This window comes from Salmo salar, chromosome 13 (genome assembly GCF_965601325.2).
Source record: "Salmo salar chromosome 13, fSalSal1, whole genome shotgun sequence".
Taxonomy (NCBI): Eukaryota; Metazoa; Chordata; class Actinopteri; order Salmoniformes; family Salmonidae; genus Salmo; species Salmo salar.
The window spans coordinates 91,017,558-91,045,442 of record NC_138303.1 but is presented as its reverse complement, the minus strand read 5'-3'; the positions used below and the strand labels follow the sequence as shown (position 1 = coordinate 91,045,442).

Here is a 27,885-nt window from a genome sequence, read left to right as displayed (position 1 = left end):
AAACGGCCTCCTACTCAAACTCAGAAGCTAGGATATGCATATAATTAATACTTGTGGATAGAAAACACCCTAAAGTTTCTAAAACTGTTTGAATGGTGTCTGTGAGTATAACAGAACTCATATGGCAGTCAAAACCCCGAGACAGATCATAACAGGAAGTGGAATTCTGAATTGCTGACTCAACTTCATCACTTTGCCTATAAATCACACCGTGAGCAATGGTTCATTGAGCACTTCCTATTGCTTCCACTAGATGTCCCCAGTCTTTACAAAGTGGTTTGAGCCTTCTACTGTGAAAACTGACACAATGAGAGTCTGTGGAACGTGGTCACATGAGGAGGGCCATCACCATTATGACGCCGGCGCCCCGGCTACCCTCCCCTTTCGAAACGTTTTGAAAGACAATGCAATCGTCCCCCTTGAATGTTATTGGATCTCTGGTTGAAAAAGGCCCTAAAGATTTATGTTATACAACGTTTGACATGTTTGAACGAACCTAAATAAATAAAAAAATGCATTTTGTTGAGAGAGAAGTCCCGCGGCCAACGGTACTTTTGGAGCAGCCTTCAAAACGCGCTAACAAGAACAAGCTATTGGGACGTAAAGGATTAACTTTTTCGAACGAAAATACATTTGTTGTGGACCTGGAATTCCTGGAAGTGCCTTCTCATGAAGATAATCAAAGGTAAGGGATTATTGACAATAGTAAACAAGACTAGATTTGATATGCGATTGTTCCAAGATGGCGCTGACCTCTATTGCTAGCCTATTTTTCTGAGTATCCCATCCCCTTTTATCGCAAAGTGTGATTACCCAGTAAAGTTATTTTTAAATCTGGCATTGCAGGTGCTTTCAAGAGATGCTAATCTATAAGTCTTAGAATGACAATATTACATTTTAAAAATGTTTTAGAATAGTAATTTAGTAAATTGTAGCGCTGTTTCACCGGACGCATTTGAGGGAAAATAGTTAGTCAACGTCACGCGCCGATGTAAAATGCTGTTTTTATATATAAATATGAACTTTATCAAACAAAAGAATGCATGTATTGTGTAACATGATGTCCTAGGAGTGTCATCTGATGAAGATTGTCAAAGGTTAGTGCTGCATTTAGCTGTTTTTTGGTTATTTGTGATGCATGTGGTTGGTCGGAAAATGGCTATGTGGCTACTTTTACGATATACTCCTCTAACATAATCTAATGTTTTGCTTTTGCTGTAAAGCCTTTTTGAAATCGGACAACGTGGTTGGATTCAGGAGAGGTGTATCTATAAAACGATATAACATAGTCCTATATTTGAAAAATAAAAATATTAAATTTTGTTATGCTAATGGCGATAGGATTTTTCGCTGAATGTCCGTCCCGAGCCCGCCCAGAGGTTAACATTCTTTTGCTTATTACATGATTCCATATGTGCTATTTCATTGTTTTGATGTCTTCACTATTATTCTACAATGTAAAGATAAAGAAAAACCCCTTGAATATGTCACACCCTGATCTGTTTCACCTGTCTTTGTGCTTGTCTCCACCCCCCTCCAGGTATCGCCCATCTTCCTCATTATCCCCAGTGTATTTATACCTATGTTCTCTGTCTGTCTGTTGCCATTTCGTCTTGTCAGCGTATATTCCCATCTCCCTGCGTTCTCAAGTTCTGTTTCCCCAGTTCTGACCATTCTGCCTGCCCTGACCCCGAGCCTGCCTGCCGTTCTGTACCTGCCTGACTCTGACCCGTTGACGAACCTCCGCCTGTCCTGACCCCGAGCCTGCCTGCTGTTCTGTACCTTATTGACTCTGCCCTGGATTACAGACCTCTGCCTGCCTTTGACCTGTCTTTTGCCTGCCCCCTGTTTGGGTCAATAAACATCTGTGACTCTAGCTGTCTGCATCTGGGTCTAATCCTGAGTTCTGATAGAATGAGTAGGTGTGTCCAAACTTTTGACTGGTACTGCGTGTGTGTGTGTGTATATATATACAGTTGAAGTCAGAAGTTTACATACACTTTGTTTGGAGTCATTAAAACTTGTTTTTCAACCACTCCACAAATTTCTTATTAACAAACTATAGTTCTGGCAAGTCGGTTAGGACATCTACTTTGTGCATGACACAAGTAACTTTTCCAACAATTGTTTACAGACAGATTATTTCACTTATAATTCACTGTATCACAATTCCAGTGGGTCAGAAGTTTGCATACACTAAGTTGACTGTGCCTTTAAACAGCTTGGAAAATGCCAGAAAATGATGTCATGGCTGTAGAAGCTTCTGATAGGCTAATTGACATCATTTGAGTCAATTGGAGGTGTACCTGTGGATGTATTTCAAGGCCTACCTTCAAACTCTGTGCCTCTTTGCTTGACATCATGGGAAAATGAAAAGAAAACAGCCAAGACCTCAGAAAATAAATTGTAGACCTCCACAAGTCTGATTCATCCTTGGGAGCAATTTCCAAACGCCTGAAGGTACCACGTTCATCTGTACAAACAATAGTACGCAAGTATAAACACCATGGGACCACGCAGCCGTCATACCGCTCAGGAAGGAGACGCGTTCTGTCTCCTAGAGATGAACTTACTATGGTGCAAAAAGTGCAAATCAATCCCAGAACAACAGCAAAAGACCTTGTGAAGATGCTGGAGGAAACAGGTACAAAGGTACTGCTCCAAAACCGCCATAAAAAAGCCAGGCTACAGTTTGCAACTGCACATGGGGACAAAGATTGTACTTCTTGGAGAAATGTCCTCTGGTCTGATGAAACAAAAATATAACTGTTTGGCCATAATGACCATCGTTATGTTTGGAGGAAAAAGGGGGACGCTTGCAAGCCGAAGAACACCATCCCAACCATGAAGCACAGGGGTGGCAGCATCATGTTGTGGGGGTGCTTTGCTGCAGGAGGAACTGGTGAGTTTCACAAAATAGATGGCATCAGGCAGGAAAATTATGTGGATATATTGAAGCAACATCTCAAGACATCAGTCAGGAAGTTAAAACTTGGTCGTAAATGGGTCTTCCAAATGGACAATGACCCCAAGCATACTTCCAAAGTTGTGGTAAAATGGCTTAAGGACAACAAAGTCAAGGTATTGGAGTGGCCATCACAAAGCCCTGACCTCAATCCTATAGAAAATGTGTGGGCAGAACTGAAAAAGCGTATGCGAGCAAGGAGGCCTACAAACCTGACTCAGTTACATCAGCTCTGTCAGGAGGAATGGGCCAAAATTCACCCAACTTATTGTGGGAAGCTTGTGGAAGGCTAGCCGAAACGTTTGACCCAAGTTAAACAATTTAAAGGCAATGCTACCAAATACTAATTGAGTGTATGTAAACTTCTGACCCACTGGGAAAGAAAGAAAGAAAGAAAGAAAGAAAGAAAGAAAGAAAGAAAGAAAGAAAGAAAGAAAGAAAGAAAGAAAGAGAACAACGAACAAAAGAAAGAAATGTTTGCTGTTAGGCAGCACAGTAGATCTCCTTAGAGTGAGTCAGTGGAGTGGACACATGAAGTACTGTAGCTGGATGATAGATGGATACAAGTGTAACTGTGGCAGGGACAGAGTGTGAGGGCATGCCCACTGTCGTTAATCCCTGTCAACAGGAAGTAGAGGGACACTGCTTTGAGTGCTTCCCTCTCTTCCCTCTGTCCCTGTTGTCTTTCCTGCCTACTGCCAGAACCAGTGCTTTTGTCACCTCCACCACCCCTCCCCTCCCTTATAGATTCACCAAACATTGGTTGATGTGTATTTTGGCCGTGCAGGCAGACAGAGTCCTCACGGGGGGACAATGGGGTGAAAGCGTGCCTAATGGGCAGCACCACAGGCTTATCCCTCACACTGGGCAGACTCAGCAGACATACACTGGCATCAGTTAGGTTCATAGTAACCCTTAGTCTAAACTACAGCACTACTAGATACTCAAACACACATAAACACATCTATTATGGATGGTACAGTAGGTGGGTCGTATAGTAAAAGTTCACCAACCTTTTTGGAGTATTATTTTACTACAGGTATCTGAAGCAAACATTGAAATGATGCATTTGTCACATCTCAAAAACTGTACCCCTGAGCTCTCTGACAGTCCCAACCTACCCTTGACCCCTCACTAAGACTCAGGTGGTGGAAGACCGTGTGGTTATGGATATGAGGTGGTTCTGGGACAGCGAGGACATGCTCAACCCTGAGAGGCCCAGGACACATGCTGAGACACGCCATGTGAGCATAACTTAAATTACCTCACCCTGCAACTGAGTATACCCACTACTGAGAAGAGTGGTTTACACAACTGTACAAAACAGATAAAATGGTAAAACAGGGATGGGTGGAAGAATAATTAGAAGGAAGAGAGAGAGGGGGGGTAGCGTGTTCTCCTGAGATTCCTAGCCTTTTCCCTTGACTGTGAGAGGACCACACAGCAAGCAGAGAGCTAAATACATCAGGGGACTGACTGAAGAGAAGCAAGGGAAGCTCCTTGTAATAAAGTTAATGAAAGACAAATAGTCTGGCAAGTAAACAAAGTATCTTCAGTGGAACTTGGCAAAGGGTTAGAAGAGAGAGACAGAGAGTAGGGTGCAGGCTCTATTTAAGGCTTCAGGTTAGAGGTGTAGGCTAAGAGAAGATGAGTGTTGTGGGGGGGTGGGGGCAGGGACATAGGTCCCGGGGGACGAGGGGACGGGGGGTGAGGGGACAGGGGGTGAGGGGACGGGGGGGTGAAGGGACGGGGGGTGAGGGGATGGGGGGTGAGGGGACGGGGGTGAGGGGACGGGGGGTGAGGGGATGGGGGGTGAGGGGACAGAGGGAGAGCAGAGGCCTAGAAGACAGGGCCTACAGAGAGCTAGAAGTAGGTCAGTGTATAAGGGAAGTTTGCATGCAACTACAACAGGTCACCTGCGGTCCGGTTGTGCAAAGATCAGTCAATTATATGTGTAAATGTGTAATTTGATTCACTGATGTTTCTATTAAGCTCTGGTTGTGCTAAATCAGCTTTGATGAAAAACACATTCCTTCTACTCAACAGGAGGGCAAGGACATTAGACATAGTGTGAATGTGTGTGATTAGACCGTGTGAATCTGCGTGATTAGACAGTGTGAATTTGCATGCGTAGGAGTGTGGTTGTGTGTCGGTGCCCATGTTTATAAGCACCCGTGTGTGAGAGAGTTCATGTTGCGAGTGATAGAAACATATTCTGGTGAAATAAAACACCCAAGACCAAACAGAGAACCTTATCTCACATCCAGTTTGTTGTTTGTCTTCACATGGCTGTGACACATTCACTGTACAATGTGTTTTTTCAGCTGCACAAAAGAAGTTTGGTTCATTGGTCAAGTTTAGAATAAGAGGCAAATAAACCTGTAAGAGAACTCTCTCAGAGTTTGTACAATTGGTCTGGCAGACTTACCACGAAACAAGCTGGTGCATCAACAAACTAAGAGTAAACGAGTCCTGAACTACACTGTCTGGAAACACTGAACAACAGCTAGACCAGGTCCCTTCCAAACACTGCACTGATTATAAAGCATTGTAAGATGACATATGAATAAACAGTGTTACTGCACTACATCAACCCAGGCAGCTAGAATATAAAACATAGAGAGAGGTATATGTATGGTTACTCCTGCCCTGACATGTGAAACCCTCCTGTTCTACAAAGGCCTTAAAGGTAGAGAGTAGAGTATTACTTTATTAATCCCAACTTGGGAAATAGTTTATCACAGCATGCATTATCAATAACTTACACGGTAGTGAGGGTTGGAGTTGCTCCTTCCGTGTTTCTAGCTCCAGAAAAGCTGTGCTAAACCCTGGGACTGACTCTGCCCTCCCTACCTGTCAGACAACCAGCACTTGTTGAAACAAGGATTACCACTGCAGGCCCATTAGCAAAGACTAATAGAGAAAAATACAAAATGGAGCTGTTATTTCAATGTTGAAAATGGAGTTGGTAATAAGGCTGTTTCTGTGATAGCAAAAGGCGGGTCAAATACACTCAGAAGGATTACTGCTCTCTCTCCCTAGGGTTTAACAGGGTGTTTTGAACAGGACAGAGGATCAAACTGTATTGAAAATCCTTTTATAGCCCAAAAACTGCTAGTTAGACCATATTTCACATTTACTATGGACAGACGATACACTTCCTAACCAAAAGTATGTGGACACCTGCTCGTCAAACATCTCATTCCAAAATCATGGGCATTAATATGGAGTTGATCCCCCCATTTGCTGCTATAACAGCCTCCACTCTTCTGGGAAGGCTTTCCACTAGATGTTGGAACTTTGCTGCAGGGAGTTGCATCCATTCAGTCATAAGAGAATTAGTGAGGTCGGACACTCATGTTGGGCAATTAGGCCTGGCTCGCAGTCGGCGTTCCAATTCATCCCAAATGTGTTAGATGGGATTGAGGTCAGGGCTGTGTGCAGGCCAGTCAAGTTCCTCCACACCGATCTCGACAAACCATTTGTGTATGTATCTCGCTTTGTGCATGGGGCATTGTCATGCTGATACAGGAAATGGCCTTCTGTAAACTGTTGCCACAAAGTTGCAAACACAGAATGGTCTAGAATGTAATTGTATGCTGTAGCATTAATATTTCCTTTCACTGGAACAAAGGGGCCTAGCCCGAACCATGACAAACAACCCCAGACCATTATTCACCCTCCACCAAACTTTACAGTTGGCACTATGCATTGGGGCAGGTAGCGTTCTCCTCAAATCCGCCAAACCCAGATTCGTCCATCAGACTACCAGATGGTGAAGCGTGATTCCTCACTCCAGAGTCCAATGGTGGTGAGCTTTACAACTCCAACCAACGCATGGCATTGAGCATGGTGATCTTAGGAATGTGTGCGGCTGCTCAACCATGAAAACCCATTTCATCAAGCTCCCGACGAACAGTTATTGTGCTGACGTTGCATCCAGAGGCAGTTTGTAACATCGTAGTGAGTGTTGCAACCGAGGACAGACGATTTTTATGCGCTTCAGCACTCGGCGGAGAGAGAGAGAGAGAGAGAGAGAGAGAGAGAGAGAGAGAGAGAGAGAGAGAGAGAGAGAGAGAGAGAGAGAGAGAGAGAGAGAGAGAGAGAGAGAGAGAGAGAGAGAGAGAGAGAGAGAGAGAGACCAGACTTGTCATCACCATGAGACCATGACTTCACAGTCTATTCTGGTCCATGGCTCTTGACTGGGCTGGTTTGGTGCTGTGGTTGGAAACATTGGAGATTCTCCTTTTAGTGATCGTCCCAGCCTGGCAGGAACCACAGTACTGCTCAGACATCTAATGAATGACTGCTTTCTGTAATTATTAACAACACTGACCACAGTGTAATGAAGAAGTGATATACATCATTTACATGTACATGTTCCATGCACATCCTTTGAAATAAAGCAAATAGATGTCTTCAGCATCCCCACGTAGTCTCTTGAGACTAAGGTCATACACCAGCCCAGCCCCGAGGTGGTTTTAACCCACCACCACCCAGAGAGAGAGAGCATTACTTACTGGCTACTTCCAGTGAGGCGTTGTGGCTAACGGCCTGGCCCAGGTAGTTACGGGCCACACACACGTAGCTGCCATCGTCTGGCTTGCTGCGTCGGCCGTGGACGATGCGTAGGAAGAAGAGGGAGCCGCTGGGCAGCAGCATGCGGTGGGAACGGGGGTTGTCCCGGTCTGTCTCCACCCGTTCCCCATCCTTGTACCACTCCACCGTGGGGGCGGGACGCCCCTCCGCCTTGCAGTTGAGGGTGGCCGGCTCCCCCTTGGACACGATGAGGTCAGAGGGGTGCTCCACGATCCGAGGAGGGGAGTCATCCTGACGCAGACGAGATCCTGAGACGAGAGGAGACATTACATGAGATTTACATTGCACGTATGTTGAAGCCTTCACTGACCGGATGCCCCTCACGTTTCGCAAAATAAAAATAAAAATCTGAAAAATGTAAAAGTGGTACTGTAATATTGCAAGATAATAATTTCCTCTAGCTTCCAGTAAAGATACAACTTCCTCTCGGATTATGGCTGGACTAAGGCTCTTTTAACCTCCCCAACAGGCTAACATCTCCTGAATAGGTGTTGAACTAAGGTCATTCTAGTATTTGAACACATTTTTTTGGCTCACTTGCCTCACTCTGTTAAATATTTATTTACATTTGTAAGGCCTAAGCACAATATAATCAGCAGCACATGCCATGACCCAAACATCACTCTGTCATATGAATGCATTCCTCACCCTCATCCTTAACTATAGGCCAGAGGGCAGGGTCTATCCCTCCCCTTTTACACACACACAATACTGCAGCCCTCTGAGGAAGCATGCATCAGAAAAAGTCGCTTATTAGAGTCTGGGGGAATAGAAACTATGTGGAGACCATATTAATCACACACACAGACACACACATTAACAAAGCACCCACTAAGATTAAGTGATCTCCCTCATAAACTCACTCAAACACGCACATGCACACGCACACACACACCACACACACACAGAGAACACACGCTATACATCTCTCTAATGCATAAATAGCCCAGGAAGCCATACTGTGTCTGTAATGCACACATCCAGCAGTACAGTACATATCAGTCTCAGCAGTTGTTCACTTCAGCAGCAGCACAGTAATTAGACAGTTCAATATCGTAGCTGTGCTAGTGGATGTACCAACTGTTATCCTGTCTGACATTCTAATGAACACACATTGTCATGTGGCAGACACAATGTTTCTCTATTGTTTAAGGGCCCAGAGCCCCAGGAGGCAATACATAGCAGTAAGCGCAGCTGGCATATCTTAATAAACAATTCTTCCCTTAAATCTCCACTGCAAAAACAAAATGTTGTTTATAGTTGTGAGAATATGATATGAGCATTTTTCTAAATCTATATGTTCTGTGCTATAATCTGATTATAAGGGGGTAAAAGCTAATGCTGTTCATTTTCAAAATGGACGCTTTATAATATTTTCCAAGGCTCTCGTGCGCTCTGTTGATATGCATGACGCTCAGAGACAGGGAGAGATAGAAGAGAGAGGGAGGTTTACTTTGAAACATTTACAACCCCGCTGAAGGAATTCAGGGCTATTCACTCCTGTGAAGCGCTGAGGCGGCCGGGTCTAGCTGTTAATCAACTTCCATTTGTCAGAAGTCTTTGATCCTGCTGTCGGCACGGTAACACTCTCTGAGAGGGAGAAGAAGAGAAAGCTGCTATGTCCACTGTATGTTTTATTAAACAAGGCTTTGAAGTGTTTCCATGTTCTGCCATGGGGTTTAGCCCTCCCTAATAAATTATTTCAAAAAAAAATATTATATCTATCAGCCAGCAGTCAGGGCTATTTCTTTAAGGAATTATTCATTAACATTCTGCTGGGTAAGTGGTGCAAAGCTGCAGAGGATGGCAGATTGGGAGCTGGGCAGGCAGGAGGTAGGCAGCGGGTAGGCAGGCAGCGGGCAGGCATGCAGGCAGCGGGTAGGCAGGCAGGCAGCGGGCAGGCAGGCAGCGGGCAGGCAGGCAGGCAGCGGGCAGACAGGCAGCGGGCAGGCAGGCAGGCAGCGGGCAGGTAGGCAGCGGGCAGGCAGGCAGGCAGCGGGCAGGCAGGCAGCGGACAGGCAGGCAACGGGCAAGCAGGCAGCGGGTAGGCAGGCAGCGGGCAGGCAGGCAGGCAGTGGGCAGGCAGGCAGGCAGTGGGCAGGCAGGCAGGCAGTGGGCAGGCAGCGGGCAGGCAGGCAGGCAGTGGGCAGGCAGGCAGGCAGTGGGCAGGCAGCGGGCAGGCAGGCAGGCAGTGGGCAGGCAGGCAGCGGGCAGGCAGGCAGGCAGTGGGCAGGCAGGCAGGCAGTGGGCAGGCAGGCAGGCAGTGGGCAGGCAGGCAGGCAGTGGGCAGGCAGCGGGCAGGCAGGCAGGCAGCCGGCAGGCAGGCAGCGGGCAGGCAGGCAGCCTACAGAATGAAGGGGTAAAGAATGAAGGATGAAGGCAGTGGGCAGGCAGGCAGGCAGTGGGCAGGCAGGCAGGCAGCGGGCAGGCAGGCAGCGGGCAGGCAGGCAGCGGGCAGGCAGGCAGCGGACAGGCAGGCAGCGGACAGGCAGGCAACGGGCAGGCAGGCAGTGGGCAGGCAGGCAGGCAGTGGGCAGGCAGGCAGGCAGTGGGCAGGCAGCGGGCAGGCAGGCAGGCAGCGGGCAGGCAGGCAGGCAGCGGGCAGGCAGGCAGCGGGCAGGCAGGCAGCCTACAGAATGAAGGGGTAAAGCCCCCTCTCTGCTCTCTCAGAATATTCATTATGACAATGGAGTGGGAGAAGGTGTGTGTGTGTGGTGGGGGTGTGTGGTGTGCGTACATGTGTGCGTGCACATTGTAGATAATTCAAATGGGTGTAAGCCAAAACACCTGGTCTTCATGGTGAGTAATTATTTTCTCCAAATCAAGAGTGCTGGCATGTGCAACTGCGTCCTTGTGTGTTTGCGAGTAGAGCCTCTCCTTGAAGTCATTACAGAAACCCTGGAGATATGGGCCAATACCTCCATCTATACAAACACTAACAATCACACAGTCTCCTCCTACTCTGTTTACCTGTCACTCATTCCACAGTGTCCTGGCCTCCTGAGTCCCTCCCTCCCTCAGGGGATATGAGACAAAGGCTCCTTAATGAGCTCCATGTTACTGCCTCCCTCCATCCATCCCTCCGTCCTTCTATCCTTCCGTTCCACCATCTCTCCAGATTTAACTCATCTTCTTCCCTGTTACCACTAACAAAGGACATTTGTACTGGCTCTACTGTAGCTACCCTTACTATTTGAAAGGATCCACTTTGGCATAAAAAGGTTTAAGTGCTTAACTATGCTTGTCTGTGTGTGATACTCTGAGAGAGAGAGAGAGAGAGAGAGAGAGAGAGAGAGAGAGAGAGAGAGAGGAGGAGGACGGTTAATACTGTCCAGTAATTGCAGCCATTTGTGGGTGGTACAGTATATTACCTGTTTTACTGCCTGTTGGGAACACAGGGATGTGATTTGGCTGCTCTTTCATGTGGCTGGGAGAACAGTGGTTCACAGTGCCAACTTACAGGGCCCGCAGTGGGCCTGACTGGGGAGTTCATGTTTTATAATGCTTTAATGGGGAGATGATGCAGTAGAGCAGATACAGAGCCCTAACTCACAGACCTACACCAGAGAAGCTGCAACACATTACTGTACTGTAGCACGGAGGAGGAGCAGTCACAGTGCTGTCGTCCTACTGATTCCTTTAAACCACAAATAGTCAGCCACATAAATACCTCACACATTGTATGTCTGTTGGATGTGTGCGCTCTTTGTCTTCCTCTGGAATTTACTACGGATTTGCTACATTACAAATAGAAATTATATACTGTACATTGAGTGATGCTATGACTTCAGTGCAGTAGGTATGGAATTCCACTGGCTCAACAGAATTCAAGACACAGACCTTGATGGTAAGGTGCTGCTGGGAATGTCACTGAAAGAGGGCACTCAAATTGATCAACTGCTGCTTCCAGTCAGCCTCACCCTGAATCATATGCACGCACGCACTCGCACGCACACGCACACGCACACACACACACACACACACAGGACCATTGCACCCCACATCCCCCATTAGGTTGCAGGTAGAGGGAAACTGATCTATGGGAAGATCGATAACTTCTATACTCTCCATTTCATCAGCAGAGCGTTCGGGAAGTGAGAAGGGACAGAGGGCCAAGTGGTCCAGTACTCCTACATTTCCTTTTCCAGTAGGGCTCATTACTCTGTCCCATGGATAACACTGAAAACCCACCAGGACAGAGGACCTACACGCCTTGTCTTCCTGAGAACAATGATCTAATTAAGTCTCGCTATAATGAAACGACACAAAACATAATTATGGGGTGTTTTCTAAGGCAGGTGAGAGGACTCCATCAAGCATTTCAAATGAATGCGCAAAAACACAAACACATCCATACACAAACAACTCCATGGTGGAAAAGACAGCAAACCACCAACCTAGCCGCAGGGCAAGATCATACATATTTAATTTGAATGACAATAAACGCACTGTGCAGACATATTCAGAAGGGTAATAAATGGAGTGGAGAACGGCCGCCAGTTTACCCAGTTCCCTGTTCTCTGCACGCTTGTTGTTTTGCTTGTTTTAATTATGTTGGGTTTGTGCCTGAGGGGTGGAGAAGCTCCCTGAGCTGGCTGGTGTTACTGGGCTGTAGTATCGCCCCGCCACAGGTGGGCTTCAGGAAGACCAAGCCTTATCTGCAAAGAGCCAGCCGCAAGCCAGCACGCAATCCCACACATAAACACACACACATACAAATGCACGCTCACACACCGAAATGCATGCATACACACAGACCAAAACACACACACATACACACACGGCGCACACACAAACACTGCATGCATACACACAGACCATAACAGGTATGCGTCCACACTGCATGCACCTTGTGAACACACACACACCAATGTTCATTTGTAAACACCTCTGCTAGACATACACTTCCTTCTTACGTCTGTCAATCATCCCTGAGGCTCTTCCGCTGTAGTGATGAGAATCAGCTTTGGTGTGGAGGGGAGGACGAGGGGAATACGAGGGAGGATGGGAGGAGAGAGTGAAGGAAGGAAGGAAGATAGGAGAGGTGAATCTCCTCTGTCTTTTCAGAACTGTCCTGGGTTCTCTTTCCAGCAAGAGACAAAGAGAGTGTGAGACCAAGCAAGAGACCATAGTATTGTACTGATATCCAACACACCCTGATAAGCATAGTTCCACCCAGATACTGTATGAACGCATACAAATGAATGAAAGAAAACAGAACAGACATCAACATCTTTATTAAAACATCAAAGACTATGCAGTGACTGTCTGAACATATGTTGAGTATTACATTGCTGAGATCAAGTGGGGTTTCATGACTCTGTTGGTGGTCCTGAACCCAAAGTATCTCCTTTACGTTCCTGTGTTTCAGTTTGCCAAAAAGAGTTTGATGCCATGAGTGGGGTGATGCAAACACACCACTTAAAGAGATGCGATATCAACCGCAAATCCAAGCACTGCACTGGGGATTACACTGGCTGCAATCTCTCAATGTAAAATAACCACTCTACAGGTAGGAAACAACATTATCACTCACACACACACAGGAAATGAGTGGTAAAAACTGATCTGGAGATAAAGCAGTACCACAGGCAGCAGTGTGAAGAGGTGTAGCATCGGGTTACAGTTTCTGGCCCAGCTTCACACACACACCAGGCCCACTAAAAGCACTCCTTAAACAATGTGAATAATTGTCTACTCGGTGGTTACAAAAAACTCGCTGTTTCCCATGTACTTGAGTTGCGGTTGGTGACATTGACAGTGTGGAATGCTTTGGCCGCTATGTCACCCCCTGGTATCGGTGATGCCGTAAATGACATCATCACATCAAGTGGAGAGTCCTGGCCAATCAGAACTGATGTAGCGGGTAAAGTAAATCTGCGCCTGGGGTGCGTCTGGGATTACCTATGTATGAGTCTGTCCGGTGGGTTCATACTGTGGTAAATGGAAGAGTAATCTAATATGTGCATCCTCCCCTCTCATCCCTTTGGCCAAATGGCATAGACAGGAATAGGGGGGAAATTGATTCTTGAAAACGGATTACAACAAACCTCAAGGGTCTTCACACTATCTATCATTACAGTGGACATACACAGAGACAACACACATTGCACTCTGCACTCAGCACTCACATGCAACATACATGTAACTGTCAAAATAAAGGAAACACCAACATAAAGTGTCTTAAGAGAACTGGGCCACCACGAGCCACCAGAACAGCTTCAATGCGCCTTGACATATATTCTGGGATGTGACACCATTCTTCCATGAGAAATTCCACCATTGGTGTTTGGTGATGGTGGTGGAAAACGGTGTCTCAGGTGCCGATCTGGTGACGACTGACACACACACACACACACACTTTATACCCCCTATGCTCTTTTGAGACTCCTCTTTCAAAGTCACTTCTAGCCATGGTAGCCAAAATAATGGGCAACTGGGCATTTTTATACATGACCCTAAGCATGATGGGATGTTAATTGCTTAATTAATTTAGGAACCACACCTGTGTGGAAGCACCAGGGGGGAACAATTGCCCCCTCTCAGTGAAGCCACAGAAGTCCAAGGCCAACCACAGTCCTGCAGGCATTGTTAGCAGAAAACAGGATCCCCATTATAGTGAATGGAAAAATGGCAAACTTTGTGTAAATAAACATTTGTTTAGAAGACAATCTTGGTACCAATAATTTCTTCTAATACACCAGATGTATGGCCTTGTAACACAGAAGAAGTTATAAGGATAACTTAGTTGCTAGTGGCAGCCTGCAGTACCCCAGTCGGACTTGAACTTGATATACTCAATGAGAGGGGGCAGCACTGAGCTAGCCTGCACTATCACTTTCTGGAGTAGCTCAAACTGCGAATGTTATGTGTCCATGAGACGCCATCTTAACTGACTTAATTTGGCTTCAATGCGCTATTGAGTCTTCACATAGGAATGAATGGTGTCATGTAATCGATGGCTTTGTCCATTCATATATACCAGAGATTATCAACTAGATTCAGCCAAGATCTTTTCTTCATATATACCAGAGATGATCATCTAGATTCAGCCTAGATCTTTTCTTCATATATACCAGAGATGATCAACTAGATTCAGCCAAGATCTTTTCTTCATATATACCAGAGATGATCATCTAGATTCAGCCTAGATCTTTTCTTCATATATACCAGAGATTATCAACTAGATTCAGCCTAGATTTTTTCTTGAGTGGATGGTCAGGGGGCGGGAACTTAATTACAAATAATTTGTAGACTGAGAATTGGCCGCAAGAAGCCCAAACAGATACAATATTTGACTAAAACATAATTTCAAACCTTGCAAAACATACTAATTAAACCTTGCTTACATTTGTATATGATCACATATACAGTATCTCTCTATTATGCGTGGGAACACTTTGGAACAGATGTCCAAACTTAAAATCACTTGGAGCTGATCTGCTGGTGTTTTTACAGTCTTTTATGTCCAAAAATTAAAATGAATATATTTGGTGGGGCAAATAAAATAATCGGCAGTTGGGGAACCATGATATATACAGTCATTGGGAATCACCTGCTTTCAATATACTTTGTATCCCTCATTGAATCAAGTGTTTCCTTTATTTAGTCAGTTACATGTATATAGGCACATACATTACACACAAGGTAACTAGGTAAATCTTCATGTGTCACTATGACTGCACCTGGTAGAAAACTAGCCAGGCCTAATGAGAGCAGGCAGATATGAGGGAGGAGTTAGGGGGGCTATAGAACAGAGGGCAGACGGATTGCTTGTTGAAACAATCACATTTGTCCATAAAAGTCTGTTAGCTGCATTGATGTGATCCGCAGGCTAGGCCCAGGATTACTGTCCACACTCTGACAGGGATTTGGAGCTGGCTGGTCCGTAGTTACTGCTCTATGCCTTAGCCTTTAACAACATCTCTCATTTGGAGAGAGAGGTCTGCCGTCTCTACGGCTAACACAACACAGACGGTTATTTAAAAGAACAAACCAGAAACAGATGAGAGAGAGAGAGGGAAAACAAGAGATATATTGGGATGGTTTGGTGTTTTTGCTATGATTCTACTTCAGATTCTTTAATAGAGTTGAGACTAATGGGTTGCGGTTTTGAATTAGGTCAGCTTGTCTGTCTCCTGAGAAGGTTTAAGTATGATGTCAATCTTCAGGCTGGGGGAGACCCCCGTACCCTATACTTAATGACCTCATTCGTCTGGGAGTATTTTGCGGAACGTCTCTGGCTGGGATTTGGGATGGAAACTAACAGGGAAAAACAGGACGGTATGCAGGGGAAGAGTTCAGTGCTGGCACGGAATACTGCACTGGAACCCGGGAAGGGATGGGATGGACAGGATCAAGTTGGCTGTGACAAAGTCCATTGGACATCAGAGAGAGAGAGAAAGGACGCTCCGCTCTGCTCCAGACGTTAAGTGGAGGAGATTGGAGGAGAGTTGCCTCATGGCTCTCTCAGAGAAACCAGAATGTAGAACCTTTCTTCATCCCTCTCTCTCTATCTCTCTCTCTCTCTTTTCCCCTCTCTCTCTTCCCTGGCCAAGTTTATAATGAGTTCCGGCAAATTGGGATTCAGCAGGACATCTAAGGGTGTGCAGGAGCAGAGCAGTGTTTATGGGTAATCACATGTGTTGAAAGAAACATTCATCAGATCTGTTGGTTACTATACCTTTCAACTGACCACGTACTCCATGTATGCCTCATCTCACCCAGAGGATGCAAATCAAATCCCCCTGATGGGATATATAGTTATATAAGGATGTAACAAATTGATTCTGTCCTCTCCATACCAGAAACTTCAAAGTCAACCGAGACAATGTCAAGTCACCCACTACTTCCCATGCCTTCCAGACCAGTATTCCAGACATACACACACAGTCACACACTTAGGCTCTTTGTAGTGAAAAATAGGGCAAGACAGAGTGCCTGGCAGTCTTCTCAGGCTGTATAAACTACAATTAAATGAACAGCTGAACACTGTCATTTACTCAGGTATGTGGGAGAGGAATGTGTGTGTGTTTATGTGCTTGTGTGTGGCCTTGTGTGTGAGCGAGATGCCTACAACCACTCGCTCTCAAAATGTCCACTGACAGTAGCAGTAGTGCCACACACAGTCTATTTGAAACTCACTCCTAAACATGGCTGGAAAATGCTATGAATTCTGATACGTGTAAAGAAGCCCTTTTCAATGTTACAGCCCCTAGTTGAGCATGTGGGCTGTCCACACACACAGTAAGACAAAGCAGAGCAGAGGCCTCTCTGGAGAAAGAGCAAACGCCTGGGGCTCGGTCAAACCCTCTGCTGGTGCATTTCTGCTCACTGTGGACGTCACACTGAGAGGAGAACAGAGGCACAGGGTGCAGGATACGAAGTAAGGGAGAGAAATTAAGTTCAATAAGACTGCAAAGTAGTCAGATAATTTGTGAGTCTGTGGGTGTGTGTGTGCAATGACAGAGTCTATAGAAAGAGCAGTCTCATACAGGCCTGCCAAATCCTCAAATGCTTTTCAAATTTCACACACTAGCGCGACAGTCATTTTCATGGCACTGTTTATTTGCTTGACACCATCATACAGAGTAATCCTAAGTGCTGGCAATAGCAGAGTGCTATATTACAGGACTGTGTGTGTGTGTATCAGCATGAACTACATTTATTTTAGATCTTAATTGCGCCCCTGACAGCGGCGGCCTAGATGTGAACTCTCTGTCACACTGTGAGGGGAGACAGCATGAGCAGCACTGAGCACCAAGCCATTTACAGAGCAGCATGGGACCATAGCCCACTCAGGAGTGCATATCCCACTTACAGAACCCCCATCATGCACACACACACACACACACACACACACACACACACACACACACACACACACACACACACACACACACACACACACACACACACACACACACACACACTACACACGACACACACTTCATCTGTGAGCACAATCAAACAAAACCATACATACACACATACAAACACACACATTCTTAGAACTTGAAAGGACTCTCTCACCCTTTCAATGTTAATGGCCGGTCTACAGAGGCTATTTCCATAAAGGTGCATGTGAAACGACAGAATGAATGGTCGGAGCCCTGGATGTTATTGGCCTGAATGGGAATTAATGGCATCATAAATCCAAGGCAGGATTGAGATTCCGAGAAGGCTGTTTCCAGAGGATGCTGATCCTAGACAAGGGAAACAATCCCAGCAGCAGCCAGGTGGAATGAAAGGATCTTGTTATTGGGATTTAGCACATGATTTACAAGGCAATGTAAATGTTTGGACAGGAAATTAATGAGGGGCCAATTCGGCTTGAGCGGGCATTGTCTATCAATACAGCCACAGTAATGTTCTTGGCTGGGATGTTGTTAAAAAGACATTCCCTTCTGTTGGGGGAGGCTAGGGGCTAGATAAGTGTTCCCATTGCCTGGCCAAGGCAACAGTCAGTCATTAGCTAGACTGGGAGTTGGGAGCTCCTCACTGGGACTAAGAGCTGAGACGAATCTACCCTGGGGGGCTAAGGTTGTGACCACACATCCACACATTATAACCCCCATCTCACTCCCCTGGACCCACACCAGTCTCTAAAAGTGATTAAGGTTGAAAACAACTGAACCTTCGTCGCTCCCCACTCTGACTCTATCCACAGGAGCCACTCTGTCTTCTCCTCCCATTGTATATCCTATGGAACCATCCCTCAAACACTACACAACCGCAAGACAATTTGACCTTTGAGACTCAATAAAAAAGGAATACAGAGGGAAGAGTGGCAATAAAACATGCAGTCTAGCAATACACTGCCCTGCCATGGAGGAGCAAGTCAGTTGATTATAGTGAAGAACAGTCATTCCTAGAGCTCTATAATTACCCAACCTGAATTCTACAGGAATTCTGTTCATGTCAATCACTCCCTCAGGTCTTCTAACCTGGCTAGATGACATTTCTTACTGTATCACGTTTCTCTTTCTCTCTACCCTCGAACGCTGCGAGCTGGAATTGAGGGATTGTTAAAGGCACATGTGTGATATATGTTTGAGTGCAGAGAGACAGCAGTGGGTGTGTTCAGTGAGAGATGAGGATGGAGTGGACACCATGTGGCTAGAGGGGATAGGATTATGGGTTAATGACCTGTTCACTGCAGGACACTCATCATATACAGTAGCAGCCATGCGACCCTGCATAACCTCCCATCAACTCTGCAATTATGCAGAGGCCATGAATCAAAAAATATAATCAAACGTACAAATGATGTTTTCACCTTGATCATAAACAGCAGTAGTGGATGAATGTACAGTATTGTGTGTATCAGACACACTGCAGGTTTAAATGTTCCGAGGTGAAACCAAGGTGTGTTGCTGCTGAGCAGAGTAAAGCAAGGTGCGGTGCGGAGCGGTGTGGTTCTATGGGAGAAAATGTCAGTGAGATGAATGACTATCTGATGTCCCATTTATCACAGAGCTCATCCACACCACCACTGATCCTCCACCTGTATCTCTCATGAGTTCATTATCTTCGCACACAACCACCAGAGACCACTGCCGTCAGAGACAGCACCACTCAACAGCTCTGATCCCCACCCTTACCACACAACACCCCCCTCTCCTCTCTCTATCACCCTGGAGCAATTTCTTCCGATGAGGTAAGGTTTCAATTTCAGATAGTCACAAAGGCATCAAATTTAGCTTGAAGTAGCAGTTTGAGCGCCTCTGCAGTGGAGGGGCTGGCGGATCGCCACACGCTGTGGTTGTTACTCAACTCTGACTTTTATTTTCAGGTAGAGAGAGAAGGGCTCTGGATGTACTGCAACCCAGTCTGAGAGAGACAAACAGAGTATACTGTGGCTTCTACTGCTGAGGAGAAACAATAACCTTCATCATCAGCTTACTGCAGAACATACAGGACACAGAATGAGAGGATATCTTTATTTTTATATTTTTTTTTACCTTTATTTAACTAGGCAAGTCAGTTAAGAGCAAATTCTTATTTTCAATGACGGCCTAGGAATAGTATGTTAACTGCCTTGTTCAGGGGCAGAACAACAGATGTTTACCCTGTCAGCTCGGGGATTCGATCTTGCAACCTTTTGGTTACAAGTCCAACGCTCTAACCACTAGGCTACCTGCCGCCCCCTTATGATCAGTTAGGGTTGAAGTATTTGTGATGCGCACATCACACTGAATGGATGAGAGATAAGTATTGATGTCTTTTGTATCTGTGGCATTCAGATGCATACTGCTGAACAAACCAAACAGACGAACCCTGTTCCTGGCCCCTATCTCACTCTCGACCTGAAATGCTCTGTGCACACCCGCTTTATAACACACACACACACACACACACACACACACACACACACACACACACACACCACACACACACACACACACACACACACACACACACACACACACACACACACACACACACACACACACACACACACACACACACACACACACACAGACCGGATTGGCCTACACTCACACCAATACATCCACACACTAACTCAATCACTCCCACATTGTATAGTAACTACAGTAATCTTCTTTCCCCACTAATGAAATCGGCCATCATTCCAGCCCTTCATTAGAAGCTTCCAAATGATGCGTCCGTCCGTCCATACTGAGTGTTGCTCTCCTATGAGAGGAGACTGACTCCTGATAGTGCAGCCAGGCAGGCAGGCACAGGCTGAGGCTGCATTACAAGGTCAACCTCTGGTTAATTAAGCTGAAGATCGGCATGTCCTCTCTCTGTGATAACAAGGTTAGTCCTCAGGGCACAATACTCTACTCTACTGTACTCAAACAGCCAGAGCTACTGAGGCTCCTCTTCTCCTTGACTTAGTCATTCACACCCTCTAAGACCGAAGGTTTAACTCAGCCAGGTTAGGTGGAGTGGCTGACAAACAGGAGCTGGTTTTATGGGGCTTGAATTGATGTGATGGAGAGTAGGCATGTGAAGAAAAAAAAAATGTCTTAAGGTTTTCCCCCCAATATTTTTTTGTAAAAAAGTTACAAGAAATGTATAAAATTCCACTTGAATTCACAATGTAGCGCCAGCAACGGTTTGGGCCTTATGATGCATCCCTTTCAGCTGGTTAAGCATTAGAGGTCGACCGATTATGATTTTTCACCGCCGATACCGATTATTGGAGGACCAAAAAATGTCAATACCGATTAATCGGCCAATTTTTATATATATATTTGTAATAATGACAATTACAATAATACTGAATGAACACTTATTTTAACTTAATATAATACATCAATAAAATCAATTTACTCTCAAATAAATAATGAAACATGATCAATTTGGTTTAAATAATGCAAAAACAAAGTGTTGGAGAAGAAAAAGTGCAATATGTGCCATGTAAAAAATCTAACGTTTAAGTTCCTTGCTCAGAACATATGAAAGCTGGTGGTTCCTTTTAACATGAGTCTTCAATATTCCCAGGTAAGAAGTTTTAGGTTGTAGTTATTATAGGACTATTTCTCTCTATACCATTTGTATTTCATATACCTTTGACTATTGGATGTTCTAATAGTTACTTTAGTATTGCCAGCCTAATCTCGGGAGTTGATAGGCTTGAAGTCATAAACAGTGCAATGCTTGAAGCACAGCGAAGAGCTGCTGGCAAATGCAGGAAAGTGCTGTTTGAATGAATGCTTACGAGCCTGCTGCTGCCTACCACCGCTCAGTCAGACTGCTCTATCAAATCATAGACTTAATTATAATATGATAACACACAGAAATACGAGCCTTAGGTCATTAATATGGTCAAATCCGGAAACTATCAGTTCAAAACGAAACTTTTATTTTTTCAGTGAAATACGGAACCGTTCCGAATTTTATCCCTAAGTGTAAATATTGCTGTTACATTGCACAACCTTCAATGTTATGTTATAATTATGTACAATTCTGGCAAATTAATGACGGTCTTTGTTAGGAAGAAATGGTCTTCACACAGTTCGCAACGAGCCAGGCGGCCCAAACTGCTGCATATACCCTGACTCTGCTTGCACAGAACACAAGAGAAGTGACACAATTTCCCTAGTTAAAATAAATTAATGTTAGCAGGCAATATTAACTAAATATGCAGGTTTAAAAATATATACTTCTGTATTGATTTTAAGAAAGGCATTGATGTTTATGGTTAGGTACACATTGATGCAGCGACAGTGCTTTTTTTGCGAATGCGCTTGTTAAATCACCTGTTTGGCGAAGTAGGCTGTGATTCAATGATAAATTAACAGGCACCGCATCGATTATATGCAACGCAGGACAAGCTAGATAAACTAATTATATCATCAACCATGTGTATTTAACAAGTGATTATGTTAAGATTGATTGTTTTTTATAAGATAAGTTTAATGCTAGCTAGCACCTTACCTTGGCTCCTTGCTGCACTCGCATAACAAGTAGTCAGCCTGCCACGCAGTCTCCTCGTGAAGTGCAATGTAATCGGCCACAATCGGTGTCCAAAAATGCCGATTACCGATTGTTATGAAAACTTGAAATCGGCCCTAATTAATCGGCCATTCCGATTAATCGGTCAACCTCTATTAAGCATTGCACCTGTACTATCGTTACTGTACCTCAAATCCACCTCGCACAGTTAGCATTTCCTTCTCATTTAACGTCTCAAAATATTGCCAAACAGGACGTCACTACTGTCGCGTTTAATTCTCTGCCATTTTTCCAACTGTTAGCAATGATGTAGTGTTGGAGAGTTGACTCCAAAATAATTGATTCCTCAAACCCCTTGCACATCGACTCCCGGTGTCATCTACCATTTCTGAGTGTCAAGATTCGATTACGCAAGGAATCGACTCCTTAGATTCAGTATTTTTGGAACGGAGGAGACTGATTAGTTGCCGAACACAAACACACATATTTTATAGCGTGCTAGTGAGGGACGGAGAGAGAGGGGCACAGTTTAGGCAGGTCGGCCACCAGGCAGACAGTTTCAACCATGCACTAGGTCTATCTATCAGCAATCAAAAGTTGTGTCACGCAATGGAATGCTATAGCTCGCAATTTCTTGGCTTGCAATGTCTCGCAACTTCAGTAAAGCAGGGTTAATCATCAATGAATAGTCTAGGATATTCTACAAGTACAAGACCGAAGACTGAACACACACTTGAATCATTAGCGAAGAGAAAGAGCAGGGGTGAAATTATTAGTCAAAACAACAACAAAAAATTCTATTGGACAAATTTTAGCAATTTTACTTTAGTGCTTTATTGCAAACAGGATGTATGTTTTGGAATATTTATATTCTGTATAGGCTTCCTTTACACTCTGTTATTTAGCTTAGTATTGTGGAGTAACTACAATGCTGTTGATCCATCCTCAGTTTTCTCCTATCACGGCCATTACACTCTGTAACTGTTTTAAAGTCCCCATTGGCCTCATGGTGAGATCCCTGAGTCATTTCCTTCCTCTCTGACAACTGAGTTAGGAAGGATGCCTGTATCTTTGTAGTGACTGGGTGTATTGATACACCATCCAAAGTGTAATTAATAACTTCACCATGCTGAATGGGATTTTCAATGTCTGCTTTTTATGTTTTTACCCATCTACCAATAGGTGCCATTCTTTGTGAGGCATTGGAAAACCTCCCTCCTCTTTGCGGTTGAATCTGTGTTTGAAATTCACTGATCGACTGAGGATCTTTACAGATAATTGTAGTGTGGGGTACAGAGATGAGGTAGTCATTAAAAAATAATATTATTATTATTGCACACAGAGTGAGTCCATGCAACTTATTATATGACTTTTACTCCTGAACTTATTTATGATTGCCATAATAAAGGGGTTGAATACTTATTGAATCAAGACATTCCAGCTTTTCATTTTTAGTTGATTTATAATAATGTCTAAAAACATAATTCCACTTTGACATTTTAAATTCTGTCTCTAACACAACATAATTAGGAAAAAGTCAAGGGGTGTGAATACTTTCTGAAGGAACTGTAAAACATGGAAAATAATATGTTTTGTGATAACTATAATGAGATTTTTATTTTGTGAAATAAATAAGAAAATAAACATTGTTTTTCGGTATGGGATTTTTCTTGACGTTAAGGATCCCAAATGAATTGAAATGTTTTAACGTTTAAACGTTTAAACATTTAAACACACCCCTAATGGAGAGGGACTGGGGAGCATACCAACCATGCCATGCTGAGCCCAGACCAGACCAGACCAGACGAAGAATGAGGCCAGCCTCTGGGACTGGAGCCATGATGGTTTATCCATCTATCCATCCGGTTGAAGTGAACCACCACTGCTTGAGGCCTGGTAAACCAAGCAACCACAACGGAGGAGCCAAGCCGAACACAGAGCTCCGAACACAATAGAAGAATGTTTACAATTACAGTATACCAAGACTGTGAATCAGGCTGACTTCTCCACGGTGTTTATCATTTACTCCATGGGAACTACATAATGACAGAGACAGAGTACTGAATCCTTAAAATGTTAATTCAAGGGTTTTAAAGTGAAAAATGTACCCAGCAGAATCCTGTCTAAATCTAATATAAAAGTGTCCCTGATGCACATTGACAAGCTGATCTCAGCTTATTCTTTATCAGAGATCTCACCACTGCACTGACCAATCCGGACCCCTCTCTCTCTTACTCATTCAGATGAGAGTGGCATGGTCACATGCTGCTGATGTGTAGGCTAAGAGTGGTGGAGTGGGGCAAGGCCAGGTATACTGCAGGGGGGTGTTCAATCCCAAACAATTATGGGAACTATTGGAGCCTTCAGCCTGACTCAATATACATGCTTATCAGTGGATACCAGCCCGCAGCATTACAGATACTGGCTCATCATAGATCCGCAAATTAAGGCCAATTAAGTGAGTTTTGGACTCTTTATGAAGAAAGCTGTGCTGATGGGAAAGCTATTCATTAAGATTCAGTCTTCCCTAGAAAACTTTGAACTGTATATCTGGTGTGTCACTAATGACTGACTGAGCGTGGGGGAGAGAGCAGGAGGAATGGGTGTGTGGTACAGGGATAATGCCCATTTTTTGCCTATCCTCCCTAACAAGATTGAGCTGTTTCACACATCCTGATTAGTCCTAATCCTGGGCTTAATTATTCAAAGAGCCAAGCTAATCACTAGTGTGTGTGTGTGTGTGTGTGTGTGTGTGTGTGTGTGTGTGTGTGTGTGTGTGTGTGTGTGTGTGTGTGTGTGTGTGTGTGTGAGTGTGTGTGTGTGTGTGTGTGTGTGTGTGTGTGTGTGTGTGTGTGTGTGTGTGTGTGTGTGTGTGTGTGTGTGTGTGTGTGTGTGTGTGTGTGTGTGTGTGTGTGTGCGTGCGTGTGTGCGTGCGTGAATGCAAGAGAACAGTAAAAATCCAGAAGAAAAGTATTGATCAGATCTCATATTCAATCAATCAATCGATAGGCACCTTCATGAAACTAAGAGAGTTGACACAGAGCCAAATTAATATCAGCAACCTTTGTCCTGCTATCACCATGGCATTTTACAGCTGTCCTTTGAAAACATCATTCCTCCCACACATACCTGGCTGCCCACACAAACCTTATCCTCCATTAACCATTGACTATCTAATACAGCTCATTTCACATTGAAATTCAATTGGGGCAGGTGGATGGTTTGTGATAATGTAGGTTGGGGGAGCTGTTCCTACTGAGGTTAGCCCTAGAACAGTGGGTGCTAATTGGCCCTAGACAGTAGAGGAGAGCATGTTGTCGGAGTCCCGTAACGGTGCCATCAGGAAGGGTATGGCAGGAGGTAGAGAGGGAGGACAAGAAGAGAGCAACATATGAAGCTAGTTATGAGTCAAGCTGCCAAGGTGGGTTCTGTGCAGCTGACACCTGGCTGGGTTAAACTATGTTGTTTGATGAGGAGAGAGCTACTTGTCTCTAGGTGCCATGAGTATGTGGCATGCAACCCAATCACATTATATGCGATTTCTTCTGTAAACATACAGGGTTATGCGTAAATCCTCCCACGCAGAGTTGGAAGCAGCCCAATAGTCTAATCTTAGTAAGTGTTTGGCTGACGTCAAGGAGACCATCAGGAATCCTGGGGTATTAAAGAGAATGAAGACATGTAGGTCCGTCCAGAGGGCTCTGTTTGGACTCCCACCGAGAAGAGTGGGAGAGGGATTTTTTTTTTAGGGAGGGGGTGGGGGTAGTCAGGAGACCAGCTAGGGGAGATGGACTAGGGCTGAGAGGAACATGCTTTTATATGATTAAACATTTCCACCTAGGTCAGCTCTGCTCAATGGGTTCTCCTCTTCCACTCGTATTCAGCCACATTCTATTCAGAGAAAAGCTTGTATTGACACTCTAAAAATAACACAATATAAGACAGGTCAGTATTAGGTCCTTGTTTATAGGTAAAGAACCCACTGGGGTATTAGCAACCCATGATGCCTTGTCATAACAGCATAATATGCACTCCAAATGTGTTTTCACAAAGACCCTTTTTAAAGCCATTTGAGAGTGAAACCAGCTGTCTGACCCTCTCCACACACTCCCTGTCTCCATAGCTTTACAGCGGGAAGAGGACACTGGCTGGAAAGCCAAAGTAAACAGACACTCCAGGGCCAGACACGTGGGATCTTTCCTCATCTCAACCACATACAAACCCATGGGCAGGAGAAAAAACTAAGCAGAGTTTATTTACAGGACCAATTATCCAAAACTGACCTCGCTCTCCCTCAGCACTGAGCACACAGCTGAGGCCGGACACCTCAGAAGGACAGGAAGCTTTGGTAGAGATAGAACAAATAACCCACAAGACCCTTACCATTCTTTAGTTTGGGCCTATGGTCTATCTAAAACAACAGACCAGCATGGTATGCAGAGGGATGGTTGCCTGTTTGATTCAGGGTCAGTGACAGGGTCTCTCTGCTTCACCTCAGGTCCCAGGATACAACAGTCTGAAGCCTCACAGCACTGTGGGCTGACGGGGAGGAGGGGGTAAGGGAGGCTGAGGGGAGAGGGGGAGGCTAAGAAGGAGGAGGGGGAGGCTAGTGGGCAGAGGTGGAGGGGAACTCCATGCCCCAGGCCAAGAACATAATTCAGACACACACATTCCAGACACTCCTCTGGGGCAGTCGCTGATCCGCCACAAAAACCTAGGAGTGTGTGTGTATGTGTGTGTGTGAATACATGTGTGTGGAGGTGTGATGACCTCTGACCTCTAGCCCCACAGGCACTTGTTAAAGCCCTCCGTGTCTTTCTCAGCCCCAGGCTGGCGGCCACGGCTCACTGAGCACCCCAGGAAACCAGCACGTAAACAAGGAAAACAATCAGGAAACAATGCTTTCAGCACAACTCTGACAACACGCACACACACACACAAACGAGCACACACAAACACCATTACCCATGCACACACATGCACACCCACATCCAAACACACAAAAGATATTTCAAACAACTTGTCAATGAATGAAAGAGGATACATTTATTAGTATGGGAAAGAAAGACATGAAATAACTCAGATAATGACAACAAGAAATACTCCACGGCAAGATTCCCTCTAAATTCACTGTATAACTGTGCTGTGCTTTGTTGAGCCACAAACCAATAAAGTATGAACGAGACCGACCAAGCAAGCAGTGAAAACAAATGGATGGTGACAGTTGCATAACGGTGTGGTTTTATTGTGGTTTATTGCAGGTCTTAGTCTTCTCTGTTGGGGTGATACAATTTATTTCTCAGGTATTCAAGTGTTTCTAGTGAGCAGAGTTCTCAGTGAGGGCTCTTCTAGTGGCTTGGCAACACACCTTGCTTACAGGGTCCTTTTGTCACAGCTTTATTTTCATATGGGCTAACTGTAGATCACTGTGTTGTGTATGTGGGAGTGTGTGCATTATGACAAGGTATGAAAAAGGTAACAATGTAATCTTTCCATACTGTCACCTCCAGCTCAACTCTCAACAAAAACACTGCCAACTCACTTCAAACATAAATCACAAACCAGGTTTAAAATATCCACCCCAAAAAAGAGAAGGAAACAAATTGCTTTAAAACCATTATGGTGTGGTTGAGGGAGTAAGCTGTGCCAAGATTGCTGCCGGCAGGAGAGAGAAAGAACACAGAGGAATGACTGAATGCTACATTTCGCTTGAGCTGTGTGCATGTCCTTTTAACTTGAATGATAGGGCAAAATGTTGATTTCCGCACAAATAGACATACGCAAACTATTATTTTTCATAAGATGGCCATAAACAATAACTGGTAATGTTTTAGAAAGGTCTGGAACCACCTTTCTGGTAAACACAGTTATACATTCCTGAGGTGTACTCACTT

General features: G+C 44.8%; 1 protein-coding gene across 3 annotated transcripts in view; it reads right to left on the bottom strand.

Annotated features, from left to right (window-relative positions):
* The window catches only part of LOC106568094 (roundabout homolog 1), a 261,979-nt gene that overhangs the window by 127,416 nt on the left and 106,678 nt on the right, over window positions 1-27,885 (bottom strand). For all 3 annotated transcript variants that reach the window (XM_082960436.1, XM_082960437.1, XM_082960438.1), the window contains one exon: window positions 7,486-7,812. In XM_082960436.1, the coding sequence (XP_082816562.1) occupies window positions 7,486-7,812 (327 nt within the window). The remainder of the gene's footprint in view (window positions 1-7,485; window positions 7,813-27,885) is intronic.